General features: G+C 45.1%; 1 protein-coding gene across 1 annotated transcript in view; it reads right to left on the bottom strand.

Annotated features, from left to right (window-relative positions):
* The window catches only part of Arid5b (AT-rich interaction domain 5B), a 180,707-nt gene that overhangs the window by 147,558 nt on the left and 14,299 nt on the right, over positions 1-18,850 (bottom strand). Inside the window, exon 3 of the mRNA XM_028877205.2 lies at positions 256-481. Coding sequence (XP_028733038.1) covers positions 256-481 — 226 coding nt within the window. The remainder of the gene's footprint in view (positions 1-255; positions 482-18,850) is intronic.

Here is an 18,850-nt window from a genome sequence, read left to right as displayed (position 1 = left end):
ATAGGTTTTGGGAACTGAACTGACGCAGTCTAAAAGAGCAGTATGGTTCTTACCCAACACTGAGCCATCTCTCCAGCGCCATAGTGTAAATTTATGTTACATAATTCTTACATATTACATAGTTCTCACATATATAGTTCTTACATCATTTCACATAACTAAACAGATAATAAGGTTTTGAGAAGAATCTACAGCATGGAGGTAGCTCATTGCATGCTCCCACGCAATGGATTTAGAAGCAGGCGCCATACTTACCAAGATCAGCCTTCTCCTTGAGAACGTCCTTGAAGTTGAGCCCACTGTTGAGGGTTGACTGTCTGTACCTGAGCAGGGCCTCCTTCTGTCCATTTCTTCCACAAGCCTCCGTTTTCACCGGTGTGGCTCGGAGCCCACATCTCCACTTGGAGAAATCAGAATGCGCCCATTTAACCAAATCTTCTAACTTTACGATCACCTTTTCGGAGACGGCGATGACCTCATCCTACAAGAGGTGGGATAAACAGAAAGTGTTATTCTGAGTTTGAGGATGTGATCCTTTCTCAGCAAAGCTCACACGGATGCCACAGGGACGGTCTAACCTTCAGCCAGTGGTCTAACCTTGGACAAGCAAACAGTGTGTGGCTTTTGGTATGAGAAGAGTCCCATGAATTCATTCTAGCTCACTGGCTTTCCAGGCCTCTTTATTTAAAGAATAATTTATATGACATGTTTGCTATGAGTTAGGAGGTCCCCCAAAATAGGGCAGTAATTCTAACAGGCATTTTAAATGCCAGTCACAGAGCCCATCTACCTATCTAGCTCCTTGAGTGGAAGCTAATTTCTAGGTGCAATTAATTGCAAATGTAAAAAGCGAGGCTGGGTGACTAACGGTTAGTCTTCTTATAAATGGCCTAAGTAAGTCTAGAATTCTTGGAACTCTGACTCACCCCAAATTCCTATGTTTATGGTACATTTTCCCTTGGCTTATACACAAATATTGAATTTAACTTTTGTCCTAAAAATTAAATAAAACTGTGATGTAATCCCCAAAGAAATACTTCATAAATGTTATGTGCTTCCCACTGAAGGCAACTTACACATTCTCGTGTTTCTGCAAAACTTTGCAAGCTGAGAAATGTGTGGACTTTTTTTTTTTTTCTCTTTTAATACATATGGGGGGAGGGGAGGAGGGCGGTGAGAAAGCCTTTGAATCTAAGAAAAGTCGTTGAAGCTTCAGTTCCTCCCAAGGATCATAAATTTGAATCTTAAGCATCTCTAATTGCTTCCAGGAAACAAGTTTTCTGCCTCAGAATTAGAATTGCCCAGCAAGATATTTAGTAGATATCTATATGAAGAACAAAGAGGGGGCCCCTGGCCCAGAGATTCTCTGGAAAAGACTTATGGATAGCCTCTCCTGGGCTCTAAATAAACTTATTTGAAGCATTTGACATTTTAACTTGAACTGACTTTCTTTGACTGAACATTTCTGAAGAAAGCTTAGCTGTGAAAAACCCCTAAAGCTTACAGAAATTTTCAAAATAGTTCTGACAAAACAACAGGACGAGGTCTCTAAGCTACTAGACACAGCGGAACTCGGCTAATTTTGCTCTTAAATGCAACCCTCTCTTCTCTACCCTGCCTACACATGTACAAACACCCCACACACACACACCACCCCCACACACCCCATACCACATACACACCACACACACACATCATACACACACACTCCACACACTCCACACATATCATACACACCACACCACACCCCCTCTACACACACACACCATACACACACACTACACACACCACACACACACATTCCACACACCACACTACACACACACACACACACACACACACACACACATACACACACCACACCCTACCCCCACACACTGCTCCAACTCAAACAAAAAGGTTTTTTTTAAGATTGTGTTTGCACAGTAAGGAACACTCAGTTTTGTTCTTTTAAATGTTTTAAGGTAAGAGGTAAATTTTGCTTTTCCTTGTCCGGTTCAGGACTGCTTCTGAGAAAAAAAAAAAGTTTATTAAAAAGAGCAGTCACAAGGACTCTCTCAAGAATGGAAAACAAGACTGGGTAACGGGATCCTTTCTCTTATCTTGATCAAATATGAACTTCCAGTAAAGGCAGACAAAGTGGAAATTGTGTTTTACCCTCTTCTCAAGAAAATACCTCAAGACTTTATAAACTGTGGAGCACATTACAAAGTTCCATTTGCAGGGCTGATTTCACACACAATCACCACACCAGCTTCTTGAAATAGAAGACCTCTGGTTGTCCTGCATTTTATAGCTATTACATGATGATTATGAAATTTCAGAATTAAAAAAAAAAAAGCCCAGGCTGGGTATTGTTTCAAAGCATATGGGAACAGCTTCTGGGATGGGAAGGGGGTTGGGTACACCAGCCATAGCATTTAGAATATTCTGGAAAATAATTAAGAAGCATGGTATATTAGTCTCCACATTAGCACAGATGGAATTTGGCAACGTTTTGACCAAATAAGGCTTCCTAGAATAGACAAGTTTGGAGATGAGTGTTATTCTCAAATAGCCCTGTGATCAAATGATTATCATTTCAATTACCAGTTGCTTCAGATCTTTTCCGAGAAATGACTGGCCCTGGCTGCCTTACAGCACCCGCCGAACAAATAGTTTATTAACCAAGAGAAAATACAATCCTTATGATGTCATTAATGAATAAACTTGTCTTTCAAGATCGTCTCTATAGATTTGACCTCAGCTTTCTCTCTCTCTCTCTCTCTCTCTCTCTCTCTCTCTCTCTCTCTCTCTCTCTCTCTCTCTCTCTCTCACACACACACACACACACACACACACACACACACACACACACACACACGGGGGGGGGGGGGCCCGCAGTGCAGAAAACCCAAGTTGGGATTAATTGTGAACACAAGCCGTGTGCTTTATGTGGATTTAGAGAGACACCATCTCTTTACCATTGTTCAATGCCAGGGGTTTAAAGGAAATCTGATAAGAATAGGAAACAGCACACAAGCCCCTGAAACAAAACAGCCCACATGTACATGGAAAATGTGTCAGGAAACCTTACTTTGTGCACACAATGGCATCTGTCTCATGTTCATACTCATTATTCTGAGTCAGTGCTGACTAACTTTCTCATAGTGCTCGTTCTTGGGCAAGTCTCTGTGTCTATGAAAAGAATCCCAATAAGCTCATGCCATGATTACATGAGCTCTGGGCAAACTGAGAATTAGCGCTGAATAAATATCCCTGAGTTACTCTAATACAACACGAGAGGATCACAAAGAAATACACGTCGTTATTCTGTTAATGGACCCTGACTTTTCAATTAACCCAGTGTTTAATCAATATTTATGTAGGACGTGTTAAGACACTCACTACGTCCTTTTCCCCTTCCTCATTGTTTTAAACTATTTCTGTAATTGGGGTTTTATGTCGACCACTCTACAAAAACCAGTTCATTGAAGCATGAACTCTCTAAGTCAGAACAGAAAACCTGGGCCAGAAGTCTCAGAGCAGCCAAGTCGATGCCATGGCTGGCCCCTCCGCACATAATAAACATAGGAAAATTTACACATAAAAAATCTAGACTTCAACCTTCTTGTATAAAACAAAATAAGGAAGGAGATGAAAAAAAAAAAAAAAGGAACAAGCCAACCAAAACCAACAACAGAAACCACCAGAAACTGAACAACACACGCTTTCTTTTTTTCAACCTGTGAAATCCCCTCTAGGCTCTGAGTTAACATCCAGTTGTGGTCCCCCTGCCCAGCCCTGCCTAACCCAGACACCAGCCATTTCAGTGGATACATCTGGATTTGATCCATCTCCTTTGTGTACCTGATGAGGGCCTGAAAGTCAGTGACACACTTTAGTGCTGACTCACCTCGGGGCTTGGATGGTAACCCAGGTTTCCTCTCTGGTGACTGCAGCCAAGGGGCCTAGGTTCAAATCCCAACCCTGGAATTTGTTGCTAGGAAACACGGAGCCACTTCTCTAACCTTCTTGGGCTTCAATTATTTCGATACACATTTTTCTTTCAAAGGGTGATACCAGCTTGGGCCACAGGCATTGCCAGGATGTATGGGGTTGACACCGAGAGTTTATCAGAGTTTGTCATGGGCTATTATTTCTCTATCATTGTGTCTTTCAAACTGTGATATGATATGCAGAGATGAACTTAGATGATTCATAGGAAACACACGCGCGCGCGCGCGCGCGCGCACACACACACACACACACTACATTTGAAACAATGATGAAGAAACAAAGGACATAATGAATATCTTAATGGGGCTCACATACGCATTGATTAAATGCTGTATTAATTTCAAAGCTTAGGTGTGTGTGTGTATGTACAAATATAATTAAGCAAGGAGTAATGTGTTACATATATTATATCACATAATTCCTTGCTTAATTATTTTGTGATTATTTTAATTACTGGAAATTGATACTTTTTTTTCTAGCTGTGTGAAGTATAGAAAGTTTCTTCTTTAAATAAATTTAACTTTTTAAAAGGGCTCAATTCTGACAGAGTCAGAGGACATAGGAAAGAAAAGGATGGGACACTTAGAAAATGGCTAAAATACAGTGCAGCGCATTCTATCTGAGATTCTCAAAGGACAGCCCAGGAGCCCTTGGGAATCCCTGGCCACTTCAGGGGATCCACAGGGTTCAGTCTAAAATCACCATCACGTGAGTTTGTGTTGGCTCTTTTTAATCCTCTCTCGTTCTCCTTCAAGAGCATCGAGGGGTTTCCCTGAGCCTGCAGCACATGGCAGGTGCCTCCACTGAGGGATTGCAGAAGCAGGTACCAGATCTAACAGTATGAAGCTGGGTGGTAAAGGGATTCACGAAAACTGCAAGACTCTGTAACCGTTCTCATTAAACCTTTAGTTTTTGAGGCTCTATTTCACCATCTCCGACTGCCACCCAAATGTTACACGTTCCCAAACTTCTTCAGATTCTTAATGCCACCATCACGGTCATCAAAAGACAAGAAACACGGTCACCTTAGAGGGCTCCCTCTCCCCTCCTCCGTGGTCCTTTGTCTCACCAACTCCTGCTAACCACTCCTAAGCGTCACACGCGTTGAACCATGCCATACGCTTTTGGCCATGGCTCTTCTCACACAGCATGGTGCCTTGTGGGCCACCCATTCTGTTACTTGAAAAGACAGCTTGAATCTCCGGTGAATAGTGTCCACGGGGTGGACAACCACAAAGTTTTGTTCAACCGTTCACGGACGCAGAAACATCTGGGATGTTCCAATTTGGGTAATTCCCAAGTAGAACTGCTATACTCTTCCACGCCCAGATCTTTGTGTAAGCACACATTCTCAGTTCTCTAGACACCTGGGGGAAGGGCTGGAGGGTATATCCAATGCTGAAGCAACCCCCATTGTGTTTTCTGGGATGGCGCTACCACAAGTAATTACTCCTATCCAGGTCATCACTTGACACAGTCACCGCTAATTAATCTCACAGCTTGTCACTTTCCAATCCCGTTTCCGGCCCCCACCCCCATGATGATTCATGCCAAACTACTAGTTTTCAGGTAGGTGCTAGTTTGGTATCTGTATGTTTTGTTTTCCTTTTGTTAAATATATATTTAATTCTTTTAAACAGTCTTAAAAATGCGGTTGTTCTCTTACTCCTGAGCTTTGAGGACTTTGGTGGTAGTTTCTGGATTCAAATCATTTGTCAGCCACGTTGCTTGAAAATACATCCTCGCAGGGGCAGGGCGGTGGCTCCGCAGTTACAAAGAGGACTTCCGGCTCTTCTACGGTACTGAGCTCGGTTCCCGGTACCCACATCAGACACCGCACAAACACCCGGAAGTCCAGCCCCAGGGACCCCAGACCTCTTCTGGCCTCTGGTGGCATCTTCCCACACGTGTGTAAACACTTGTATTCAGACACATAGGTGTGCGCGCGCGCGCACGCACACACGCACACACGTACGCACGCATGCACGCACGCACACGCACGCACGCATGCACGTGCGCGCGCACGCACACATACACAAATAAAGGATAATAAAAATCTTTGGAAAAAATAGTGTCTTCTCACTGGAGCACAGCCTTTCACTGAAGAAGTCTTAGAAGCATGTGTGTTTCACTGACTCACATTTTTTCTCTTAGGGATTGTGGATTTTTTTTTTTTACTTGTTTATTTTCCCTTTTTTCTTTAAACCTCTGAAAACTTGGCCTAATCTCAGGTCACAAAGCATCAGTGTTTGCATTCAAACATTTTGTGCGTTTACACTCAAGAGGTGCGATTCAATTTGACTTCGTTTCAGGTTAGATGATGAGAGTCCACGTGGCCGCCATTGTTTTCACCTGTGGGTATCACGCTATTATTTTGTAATGAATTTTATACTTCAATAATTTCTGTTTCACTTATAATACAATAAAAATCAACAGCCAGAGCTCACATAAACAGATAGCCAGTGAGTCCTCCACACTATAAAGGATCCTGAATAAAAATAAAACAAACAACAAAACCCAAACGTTAAGAACTTCTGTATTATACCACTGAAGTAGGGTATTTTCTGATTTTTTTGTTGTCCTTGATCTCCTTGTAGTATTTGACTTAAATTACCCTTGAACTAAAACCTTTTTCAGTGTTAAGAGGAACTAAACAGGCTCCCTGTTTAGGCAACCCTGGTATGGCTATGAGGTCACATGCTACACTGGCATGCATCTGTGCCCCTTTCTCTAAGACCACTTCCTTGAGGGGAGCACCAATAAAGAGAGAGCTGCCCACACACGGCACGGCACGCATTGCCGGAAAGAGACCAGCTTAAGTTACCCACGTGTTTGGTGCTGGACCTGTACTTTGTTCTGGAGTCAGACCCTACCTTTGAGTTTCCAGGGCTGTTAACCGCCTGTGCATCTTTGAAAAGAGAGCCTGGAACAAAGGTGATCAGCGGGGCTGATAAGCAGACCCCTGGAGGACACCTGCCCGGACAGCTGCCCCATACCTGCAGGCTCCACTCGGACTGGCTGTATCCTGTTTCTTTACTTCCTCATTCCATGCCCCAGGAGAAAATGGAGAAAACATTCTTAGATGCGGCCTAGGTCCAGATTTTCCTCTTCTGTGTTCATTCTCTGAGGAAGTCGGCTCTCCATGGAGTTTCACGTGGTCCTCGCTAAGGCCCGCGACTCCATTCTAAGGTTGGATTCTAAAAATTCAGCCAGGCTCTGGCTTTCTGTGTGTCCCAGCATCGACCTGAGTTGACTATAACTAACGTGATAGGAAATACCTCACGTGGCATGAGGGGACCCGAACCCACCCCAGCAATGGCTGACCGTTCCTCACTAGGTACACGTCCTTTCTTTCTCAGTGAGAGCCTGCAAGGCACAGAATAAAGACACCATCCCTCCGCTTCCCTTACAGCTGGGGGCATCCATGTGGCCAAGTCATGAGCGGTGGTATATGGTAGTGAAATGTGAACCTCCCAGTTCTTGTCCACAGAGAGAATGAGCATGGCTTTAGACTGTACAGTTGAAAAACAGACAGCAGGAGCCTGGCCCCCTCACAACAGCCATAGCCGGGGACCATCTGTAGACCTTGACAAGAGAGGGAGAGAGATTTTTGAGCTGTGTTTAAACAACTATACCGAAGCTCTGATACACACAGCTAAGCCTATGTCTTTGCTAACAAATTCTGTGTCGGGAGAGGGAAGGAGGAGAAAACCTCTGCCCTATTACCATGTGGCACCAAATGGGAGACCACTGTGGAGCAAAGTCACCTTCAGCTAGACCCCAAAGGCACTGTCACACAGGTCATAGCAGAGGGCTTGTCAGGGAGGGGGAAGGGACTGAGAGCAGGACACGCTCATCTCCATCTGCCGTGAACACCTCAGGTTTCCAGATGGGCTCTGTAGCCTTTAAAACATGGCGGAACTTGGGGGCCCAAAACACAGTAAGCCGTGGTCGTAGTTAAATTGTGAGCCCGAAAATCATGGTCCCTTGGGTTCCAGAAGAATGGGTCAAGACACAGAGAATAAGAAACTGTGGAGAAGAAACTTATCACACCCATGCCCCCAAGGCTCAGGGATCCTCCCAGAAGAGAGAGTAGAAAGATTATGGGCCAGAGGTGGGAGATAACATCAAGGAAGCTGGTTTCTGGACACAGCAGGGCAGGTGCTGATACGAAGTCACAGGAACTGTAAGGACAGACAAGGTATCTGTGCAAGCGCCAGGCAAAGAAAAGGCCTGCATGGAATGGAGGATGTGGACCTGGAATCTACTAAGGAATGATTGCATCTCCTAGCTGCAGGGAGAGAGGGAGAGTCCATCTTCTCTAATAATGGGATCCTCGGTAGGTTGACTACGTGCCAGAGCAGGCCCCACTCCAGAAACTAGTTGAGCAACACACACTGGACCTGATTGGGGTGGGGGTGGGGGAAACTCAAAGTTGGGTGGAAAGGGAAGAGAGGGCGGTTAAGGGGAGGGCTGGGGAGGGGAATGGATATATTCAAAGTACATTGTATGACATTCTCAAAAAAATGAATTTTTTTTTTCTTTTTAAAGAATGGTACATTTTCATCCAGATGGAAACTAAGAATGAAGAGAACGATCTTGTCAGCTCCTAGGAAGTGCTCTGCTTGGACAGGCATCCCACTGATGTGCGCTGGTGTCCGCCAATAAAGGAGACAGCTTGCCACGTTAGAGCCTAGCTCTGCTGGTACCTCCTGATTGACAAGCCCTCCTCCAAAATGCAGAGTATGAGGGACCTCCACTTTGTTCAACTGTTGTCTCAGTCACTCATGTGTGTGATCTGCTCATGGGACACTCCCAGGGCAAGCACAAACGCTCACGTGCCAGGAAAAGGGAGAGCTATCCGGAGGATTTTATTGGTCGGTGGTAAAGTGAGGAAAGAGAGGGAAGCACAGAGGGCTGGATCACTCTGCCCTTGCTGCTTCCGATGGCTGTCCTTGCATCTCTCAGGACCCCAGCCGGAAGTAGAATAACTCAATGGGTGAGCGGTTACAAAAGAATTCACAGAAACTGAGCCTGTAGGGTGGGATGGAAAGGAAACACAAGAGATGGCCAACACAGGAGCTAGGCTGGTAACAACACCATCCCAGACACCATCCTAGACCAAAGGGTCACGGGGCCGGGGCTCGGGACCAGGACTGGGGCAGATGCTTCCGCCACCAGCTTGGAAAGACCTAGGAAAGACAAAAGAAAACACACTTGCCTTTATAACACTTCTCACCCCAAATCCTAGAAGGGCAGCACTATGGCTGAAACACCATAGGGGTTCAGGGACTCTGTTCATGAAGTCCACGCAGGCCGATGGAGAGAGGAAATGAACAGCCCAGACATGGAGGGACCCCCCCCCCACACACACACTCTCCATTCAAGTCCTTATCTTTCCTCGGGATTAATACCATCCTCTCTGACATGAGGATAGCAATAGACGGTAGCTATTACTTCCTAATGTCCTTATGAAGCAAAAATAAAAATCTATCAACTCTAAGTTGGTGCCCCCACTGGGAATCACTGCTATTATTACCTGAGACATAATGCTAAGCCTTTCTTTGGCATCAGTATTTGGTGCGGAATTGCATGATTCTGTCTCCTTCAGGGAAAGTTCAGACTGCAAACATTTTCTAGAATCACATCTGTACCCTTGTTCAACTCTCTTGCCCCTCCCCAAAGAGCCAAGTGCTATGCTAGACATAAGGAACACGGGCATAATTTAAAAAGTATCATTAAAAATGTTTTTATACTTTGTGTGTGTGTGGGGGGGTGTAGAGAGAGAGACAGAGAGACAGAGAGACAGAGAGAGAGAGAGAGCACCATGAGAAGTCAGAGGACAACTTGTGGAGATTTATTCATTTCTTCCACCTTGTGGTTTTTGGAATGGAACCCCGGTTCTCAGGCTTGGAGGTAAGTGCCTTTATTTATTCACGGGGTCATCTTGCTGTCCCTTTTTAAAACTTCCTATTACATTTAGTTATTAGTTATTGTGTGTGTGTGTGCTGACATGTGAAGGTCAGAGGACAACTTGTGGGAGTCAGTTTTCTTCTTCTACCCCGTGGGTTCTGAGGATCGAACTCAGCTGACTTTGCCCCCCATCCACCATTTTCCTGGGATGGGTGTGATTCAGAAAACCTGAAAACAAAAGGGCTCTCATTTTCATAGTGACTTTGCCTCCAAAGTGTGGCAGACATCGCCATTCAAGTTCTAGTTACAAATATGGAGAATTCCTCTCTGGTCAATGACGATAGCTCTTAACCCATGCTAGGGTTCATCTCGAGTCCTGAGCTTCATGAAAGAGGTTCACCGTGGAGCATGGAAACTCCGCGGCGGCCATTGACTTCTCGTTTTCCAACTCCTCATCTTCCAGCATCTCCATTACCCTCAACAGTCACTGAGGGAAGCCTGTAGCTCCATGAACGATGGGAATCTTTCCTGGCACAATTAGAAGGCATCATCAAATAGAACACTGCTCTGAAGGGTTGTGTATTAAATGTAATATGACTGTCCTTCATGAGAAAGCCCACAGCACTTGAATATCAAACAAGTAATTAAAAAATATTGAATATTGTGTGTTCCTAAATATATTCTAATAATGCTAATCTAAAACCTATTAGGCTTCGAGCTGCTCCCCTGAGCAGGAGACCACCTGTCCCTCCCCCCAAAAAATAGGAAAAAAAGAAAGAAGAAATTTCCCAGAAATAGCCTCCAAATTGATTTCCAGCTCCATGTCTTCTCTCTTGTTTTTCCTCCTTAAAATTAAGGACAATTTTCACAGAGAACAAGAAATTGTATCCCAGAATCCTAGATCCGTGAAGATATCTTAGTCGGAGGATTGGGCTTGGCTGTGTTTCCTTCGGCCAAATTAGTGGGCTGTTAACCCTTCAATCTGTGTTTCAACTGTTTGCAGATTGCTCTTTCTAGCCTGGCACCCAAATAGGTAGCCCTGGCTACTGAAACAGTAACAATAACAACAAAAAGATAAACGAGGCTAAGTCAGTGTGAGAGCTCACTTGAACTACCTTTAAGAACATGCGTCCTGTGTGTATTTCTCTCTCTCTCTCTCTGCAGAGGCATTACCAGCCTCCTCCTCAATTGCTTTCTGCCTAGTTTTTGAGACACAGTCTCTCACTGAACCTGGCCCCTCACTGACTCAGCTGGATCAGTTGGTCTGTGACTGTGGAGAATTCTCCTCTCTCTCTCTCTCTCTCCCCAGCACTGAGATTATGGGTGCAGCTTTGTGGTGGGTACTGGGAATTAAACTCAGGTCCTCATGCCTGTGTGGTGAAAACTTAGCCAATTTGCTGCCTTACCTGCCTTCTGTAAGAACATTCTGTTGAAGCTAACCAGTAACACTAACTCCAAAATTCAACCACCACCTAGTCCAGATCTTTTATTATGGGGAATGACTCAAAACCATTACTTTTACAGCTTCTGGTTTTGTGGTGGTTTTTTGTTTTGTTTTGTTTTAACTCAATGCATGACCTCACTCTAGTCACATATACAGTTCAGCAGGACCAACACTGCAAAAACTCTCAAAGGAATGGGCTGGTCATACAGGCCATTTGGTAGCACACTTGCCTGGTGTACATGAAGTCCTGAATTCTGTGACAGCACTTCATCCACCAGACGTGGAGACCCACAGAGATAATCCCAGCACTCAGGTGGCAGAGAGGCAGGAGGGTCAGCAATTCAAGGTCACCTATGGTCATACAGTAAATCTGAAGCCAGCCTGGGCTTTCTGAGCCCCTAGCTCAAAACGAAACAGAATCTCAGAGGAGGAAACTTTGCCTCTATCAGTATATGAGTATGGAAGCAGAGGCCGCCTGACTTATTAAAGCTCACAGGTTAGCTGGCATTGACTCTTGCTATATTATTGTCATTAATGAGAAAGACAGAATCACTGAAAGACTTAGATCCAAAGAAAACTTTCATGTAGATGTCAAGGAAATCCCCCTGCTTGTGTTTCCTCTGGTTAAACACACACACACACACACACACACACACACACACACACACACACACACACGATTTGGGCATGCTCCCTCTTGTTAAACACTTTTTAACTCTGCTCACTCACCTGTTTATACATGCATGATGGCAGTGAGCTTAATCTGAGACCCACAGCTTTGTGTAATAATGTAATTATCCTACATTGGAACACTTAAAGAGCTTTGTGTTTGTAAGTCCTAGTTTTCCAGAGACTGGCGATGTATCTGAATAAACAAACCGGCCTTCAATTACAGCCCCTCAACTCAGTTTGGAAAAATATTGAGCATTTTTTGCAGAAGCCTGGGTCAATGAAAGAGCCAATTTGCAACCACTGTGGGTGATATTTCTATTCCTGTTTAGAACAGAGAACATACCTGGGAAACTATAACCTGCTAGTTTCAACTCTGGTGACCTCAGGGAGATGGTAATAACTGAGGAACAAAGCCTGAGTTTTTCTAAGTGAATTTTGAAAGGTGGGGTTCAAACTCAAACGGCTTCTCACACCCAATGCCCTGTGTACTCCAGGTGGAACTTGAGAAAATGAGTGAATGAGTGAATGAATGAATTCTACTGGACATTCACATAACCCAGGCATAGAAGGGGACTCAAGAGTTACCATTCCTGCAAGGAAACGTTCACCAGATGAACTTCATCCCATGCTGTCAGAAGAGATTTTATTGTAGAGTTTCCTGACTGAGTTCCAGCTGACGCCAGGGTGTTGCCCTGACTCGGCTTTGTACCCAGGACTGGGCGAGGATCAACCAAGGAGCGAAAAAAGATGACTAAACACAAATACATCCTTCAGAAAAGGGTCAGCCAAGCCTCCCTGTCCCTTGCCCGAAGAGGTGTCGGCTCCTCTCAGAGGACTCATCTGCACGTCCATCCTTGAAGTTCCGAGCATCAGTGCTAAGCCGCACCACCCAGGAAAAGAGCTGGGCGCAAGCCTCTGACTCGGGGGACACCAGTCTAGTGGTGGGAGGGGCGAACAGGAAATAGTCAGCCCTCCGCTAAGTGCCACTAATGTCAAGTAGTCCTAAGCGATGTTTTTTCATCCATCAAACACTGAACACCAACTATGTCAAAGCCACGGTGGCTTTGGCCCAGGAATGAAGGACACAAAGATTACTGTCCTTCGGGTACCCACCGTTACCTCTGGGTATGCGGACTGGGGGGGCGGGGTGGGGCCGGAGGGGAGTAGGGCAAAAGAGCCAGAAGGTAAATCGAATCTCAAGCAGGAGAACTAGAAAGAGGGACAGTGGGAGGCAGAGGGGAGAGAGCCGAGGGTGAGGACATGGAGTCGTCGTCATCAGAGAAGTTCTTGGTAGACAGAACAAAGTGAACAAAAGTGTGTGGCGCATGGTCAAACTCAAAGGAGGACCACGAGGAAAGCACCCAGCCTACCTGTGCGCTTTTCAGCTGAGGCAGGTTTCTTGTTTGGGTCTAGGCCCATTTGATCTACGTTCTAGGTTTTGCATGGCTACTTCCTTATGAGTCATTTTTCAGTCATAAACATCGCTGGGGCTTGCAAGATCGGGGCTTAGTAGGTTAAGATGCCTGCTGACTTTAAACTTGGGGACCCGGGTTCAATCTTCTGAACCCCTGTGGTGGAAGGAGTGAACTGACTCCCATAAATTGTCCTCTGACCCCCAGGTGTGTGTGACACACACAGCTCTGACTCAAAATAAGTAAATGAAATATATGAAATAATATACACTTTAATTGTCAGAAATCTACTTCACGGAACCTTTTCTTCAAACATTTAGTGCCTATGTATGTCGGGAACGTGTTGATGAAAATCACCTTGAATTATTCCTTAAAGAGGAAAAGGTCAGTCTCCCCATGGAACCGCCAATTTCCATGCAATTTAGGGGACAGCAGCCCTCCTGGTTTTCTGACTTGCACACCGAGGTTGAGGGGCATGGAGGAGACACTCACCAGAGGGTCCATTCACTCATCTGTCCTTAATGATCTTGCTCTCCAGAAACACAAATCCAGGGAACAACCCCTCTTCTCTGGATTTTTAGTTGTCTTTCGGAACCATCTTGATTTAATGCCCCGCCTCAATGACCATGCGGGGTGGAGACAGATTTCCTATTTCTTATGCTCCTTGATGCCTGCTTATATCAGAGATGGGCCCCTCATTCCCCTTCTCAGTAGATTAACCACATCAGATACAATGCCCTTTCCAGCTAAGCCCCCCAAATTCATTGATCAAGACATTAGGTGCTTTTTTTTTTTTTTTTAAGACTCAATATGGCTTGTTGACATGCTGTAAGACTAACAAATCCTAAAAGATGAAAGCAATCTGCTGTCTGGTGTGTGTGTGTGTGTGTCATCTGTAATTACATGTCTACAAGAGGGAGGAGGGGTTTAGGGGAACACTGCCCAAGGAGGCTGCCTAATAAGAGTAAAGGAGGAAATTGAAAGAACAGGACAGAAAAAAAAAACACCACCCAACCCACAGCACACCAGCTGTCTACTACCAAGATCAATTCTGATGCTGGTGGTCATAGGGGGTCACTTAGAGGTCCCCAAAGACCCAACTCTCCCGTATCCACACTCTTGTGTAACTACCCACTTTAGGATGTATTACACATAAATTCTCGTTCCGATCAGCAGAATTAAGCACAGAGGGATGGGATGCCACTTCTGGACCTGTCTTACTCCACGCAAGCTGAAGAAGCCTGCTACTGCGTGACTGGATAGAAAGAGGTACCCACGTGCCATTCCGTAGCAAGAGACCGCTCGAAGTCCAGGTCAACAATCCTGGGGGTGCCGGGTGCCCCGAGGTGCCCAAGTAAACCCCTCCCAGGCCCCTGACCCACAGACCTAGAGAAGAATAAGTGTTATCTAAGACACCAAAGCTGGAATCATTTGCTGCGTGAGAAATAGATAACCAAAGGCCAGCTCTGTGACAGGGGACACACCGCATGCTATCATACAACAACAGAATAAAATCTGTGGAGCTAGGTGCTCAACTCCAGTTTCAGCTCTGCCTAGAAAGGAGATTGCTTTCTGCTAAGCGGATGATAAGCCCACAGAAGAACACTCCATGCCTCTGCTTACATCCTGGATCAGGGGATACCCATGGACATTTCCAAGAACTGCCCAGTATCACCAACATACATTTCAAGATGGGAGGGCCAAAGGAATCTAATGTTGCCAATGAAAGAAGTAACCAGAGATAAGGGGGCTGATCTCATTCTTACCCTTGGTCCCCCTCAATGGTACCCTCATAATACTAACAAATACTGATTAGGTTTAATGAAATGGAAGTTTAAGACTTATAGCTTAGAATAGAAATGGTATACGTCTCTAGAGCAATATTGTATTATGCCCTTAGCTACCACAGGAGGCCTCTATGGCACATGACTTTTGTCTCCTTTCTAGTTTGTGAATAAAAAATCATCTTCTAAAGACCACTGGCCCTGGTGAACAGCCAGTAACATGCCAGCTTCACATGAGATCTGTAAGGCCATGTGTAACACATCCCTGCAAAAGCTGTGGCCAAACTCTAGACAAGATTGCCTTTCATGCTAAAAGAGAAAGAAGGGAGGGGCAGGCAATGCACACACACACACACACACACACACACACACATGCTCACACATGCTCACACATGCATACAAGTGCACATGGGCAAGCACTAAAAGAAAGTTTTGTTTTGCTTTTTTTTTTTTTTTTAAGGAAGAAAGAAAGAAAAAAGAAGTTAAGGCAACTGAGGCATCTTCATACTTTGGCATGGCGGGAATACTTTTCACTCTGCCAATCAGAGAGGCCTTTTAAGGAGTCCTGAGGCTAGGAGTGATTTGAATAACTGCTTGGCTGTCTATTAAACTACTGATTTAGTAACATCAAAAATGTGAAGAGACAGAACCTGCACTGTAAAGAAACAGGAAACAGAGCCCACTGATAATTTTAAAAGATATTACCATTTATGTGACTCATAAAATTTGCATTAGAAAAACATATTCAGCCCCCTTTACCAGAACCTTCTTTTTGCTTGCCCCTAGAGTCTGGGATAGATATTTTACAACCTAATGCATTATTGCTGATGGCATATTCAACTTTAAGGAACACAAAATGCAATTCAACTATTACAGTGAAAATTCACTCAAAACACAAGTGGGGTGGATAGTTTCACTTAAGACAGTAAATTTGATGACTTTTTTGGTATTTATAACCCGCATGCTTTGGAATAATTTGACGAGGAGCAGAACAACAGTGTTTTCAACTGAATTCTAGTAACCTGATACACACTGTGGGATTAACCCAAAGCAGAAGGACTGAATGTCCCAGCTGCTAGTCTCCCTTTAGGCCAGTGGTTTTCAACCTTCCTAATGCTGCGACCCTTTAATAGAGTTTCTTATGTTGCAGTGACCCCCACCTTCCCCCCCACCCCCCACACCCGCACAACCATAAAATTATTTTCATTGCTACTTCATACCTGCAATTTTACCACTGTTATGAATCATAATGTAAATACCCGTGTTTTCCGATGGTCTTAGGTGACCCCTGTGTGAGGGTTGTTTGACTCCTCCCCCCCCCCCCAAGGGTTGCCTCCCACAGGTTGAGAACCACTGGTTTAGTGTGTCCTTCTCTGGTGCCCCCAGTCAGTCTGGCTGGACCACAGTCATCCCCTGTGTGCTGTGTTTCTGTCTTGGAAAGGATTAGAGTGGGGTACAGCCCTTCACCCACCACCACGGAGAGAGGAGGTGGAGGAAAGAGTGAAGGGGGAAGACAGGAAGAAGGGGAAGAGGAGGAGGAGAACAGTGAGGAAGAAGAGGAAGAAAGAGAGGAGGAGGAAGATGAGGAAGAGAAGCAGGAAGAAGAGAAGAAGCAGGAAATGGAGGAGGAGAAAAAGGAAGAGAGGAGAGGAAGAGGAGGAGGAACAGGCAGAAAAGGAACTAAACAAATTAAGAAGCAGGGATTTGGGCTGGCGAGATGGCTCAGGGCTTGAGAGCACTGGCTGCTCTTTCAGAGGACCCAGGTTCAATTCCCAGCACCCAAAGGCAGCTCACAACTGTCTGTAACTCCACTTCCAGGGAACCTGACACCCTCACACAGATACACACACAGGCCAAACACCAGTACACATAAAAAATAAATAAATCTTAAAAAGAAGAAGAAGAAGAAGAAGCAGGGATTGTCAGAGCCTTGTTTTAAACGGAGTAAATGTGGATATATTTAAAGTAAATGCGTGTTACACACTCAGCAGACACCAGGCTTCCTGGTGGCTGCACCATGAAACGGGGGTAGGGGATGGCATGTGCGAAGCCTCAGGTATGGACTTTGGCACACTGAAGAGGAAGCTCTGGGACACAGGTTTTGTCCCTTGACTCCGTCACCCTCTGGTCTCATGGCATTTTGTTATGGCTGTTGCGGAGAGGCTCACTAAAGTCCCTTAATACTTCCATTGGCCAGAACAGAATGGATCTGAGCGCGCCCACTTCAGAATCCAGAAATCTCAAGCGTAGATCAAAACCTTTGAACCTCGCTTGTAATGGTCTCTGGGGATAGATGGAGACCTGGGAAGCTTAGCCGGTTGAGCGTCCTTGTTTACTCAGTTATTGTTTCTCAAACAATAGCCCAGTGACTCAACCAATAAATTACTTATTAAGGGGCTGTTAGCAGGTTGTCTAATGCCATGGCGACTTCAAAAAGCCAGGATAAGTTAGCATTAGTCAAGGACTAGGAAGAGCAGGGTGTAACCCAACAGTTGCCAAAGGGCTAGGATAAGCCCAGGTTCCAGTTGGGTCCTGATGCCCCTGTGGATTTTATTTGATACTCCCAGTTGAGTTCCATTTACCCATTTCTCAGTGAAGAAACTCAGATGCCAAAGACATGAGACCAGTTGGCCAGGACAGCACAGTAAATATTCACGCTGTATTATCAGGAGTCCACACTGAGGGTTTGTATTTTAACCTCCAATAAGAACACACACATGTGGAATTATTAATCACCACTGCCTTCAGTTTTAAGTCCAAATGACACACTGGACCCTAGAAAGCCTGGCCTCAGTCTACCTGGTTTCTAGCCTACCCACTAGGCTTCAAGTTCTCTTACCAAATGTAGCTCAAACCCAGCCATGCTGTTCCTTGCCTGTGGCTTTCCTTCTGCCTCAACTTGCCCCTTTCATGGTATCTCTCACAAATCTCTACCCACCAAAGCCTTAGTATTTTGAGAGGTCCTTCTGCCACCAACCTTTTCTCACTGATGTCTCTAGGATACCCAATGTCCAGCTGTTCATTTTCCCAAATTTCTCTCCACCCCACAATCCCCGCATCCTTCTGTGGCTTCAGAGTAGGTGTCAGGGACAAGTTAGACTCGCTGTACAGCACTCCACTGTTCTCCGTTATCCCTGCCTTCACCTCCAGACTCGGAAAGCTAGCTACAGAGAATGGAAAGGGCTTTGATCTAGCTGGCCATTCCATCCCCTCCTTTCTTTCTGCTGCCCCCTTTAAACCAACAGGTTCCTTCTGATTTGATTACAGAAAATGAGCCAAATCTGATAACATTATTAGAAGCTCTAGACACTGCAGGGTGGCAGTCCATGGGTCACATCGAGGCTAAAGGTTGTGTTTTGTTTGGCCCAGAGAGTGTGTCAAAAAAGTGGGTTGAACGGCCAATGAAAAATCACACAGAAATCTGGGTTTCTAGCTTTTCTGGAAAAACTGAAGATTTGGTAAATTTGAGCCTTGCCGCAACAGGTAGGGCCCTAGGAGTGGTGGTCTCGTGCCATGTCTCAAACGAGTCATACAGTTCCCAGTTCCCCACTAAACATCATATTGTCCCTCACATCTGTCTGCCTTCACTGACTGATGTCCCTGCTGGCCTGGTGAGCACCTATGTG

The sequence above is a fragment of the Peromyscus leucopus genome, chromosome 16_21, assembly GCF_004664715.2.
Source record: "Peromyscus leucopus breed LL Stock chromosome 16_21, UCI_PerLeu_2.1, whole genome shotgun sequence".
NCBI classification, from domain to species: domain Eukaryota; kingdom Metazoa; phylum Chordata; class Mammalia; order Rodentia; family Cricetidae; genus Peromyscus; species Peromyscus leucopus.
This window is presented reverse-complemented; position numbering and strand designations above follow the sequence as displayed.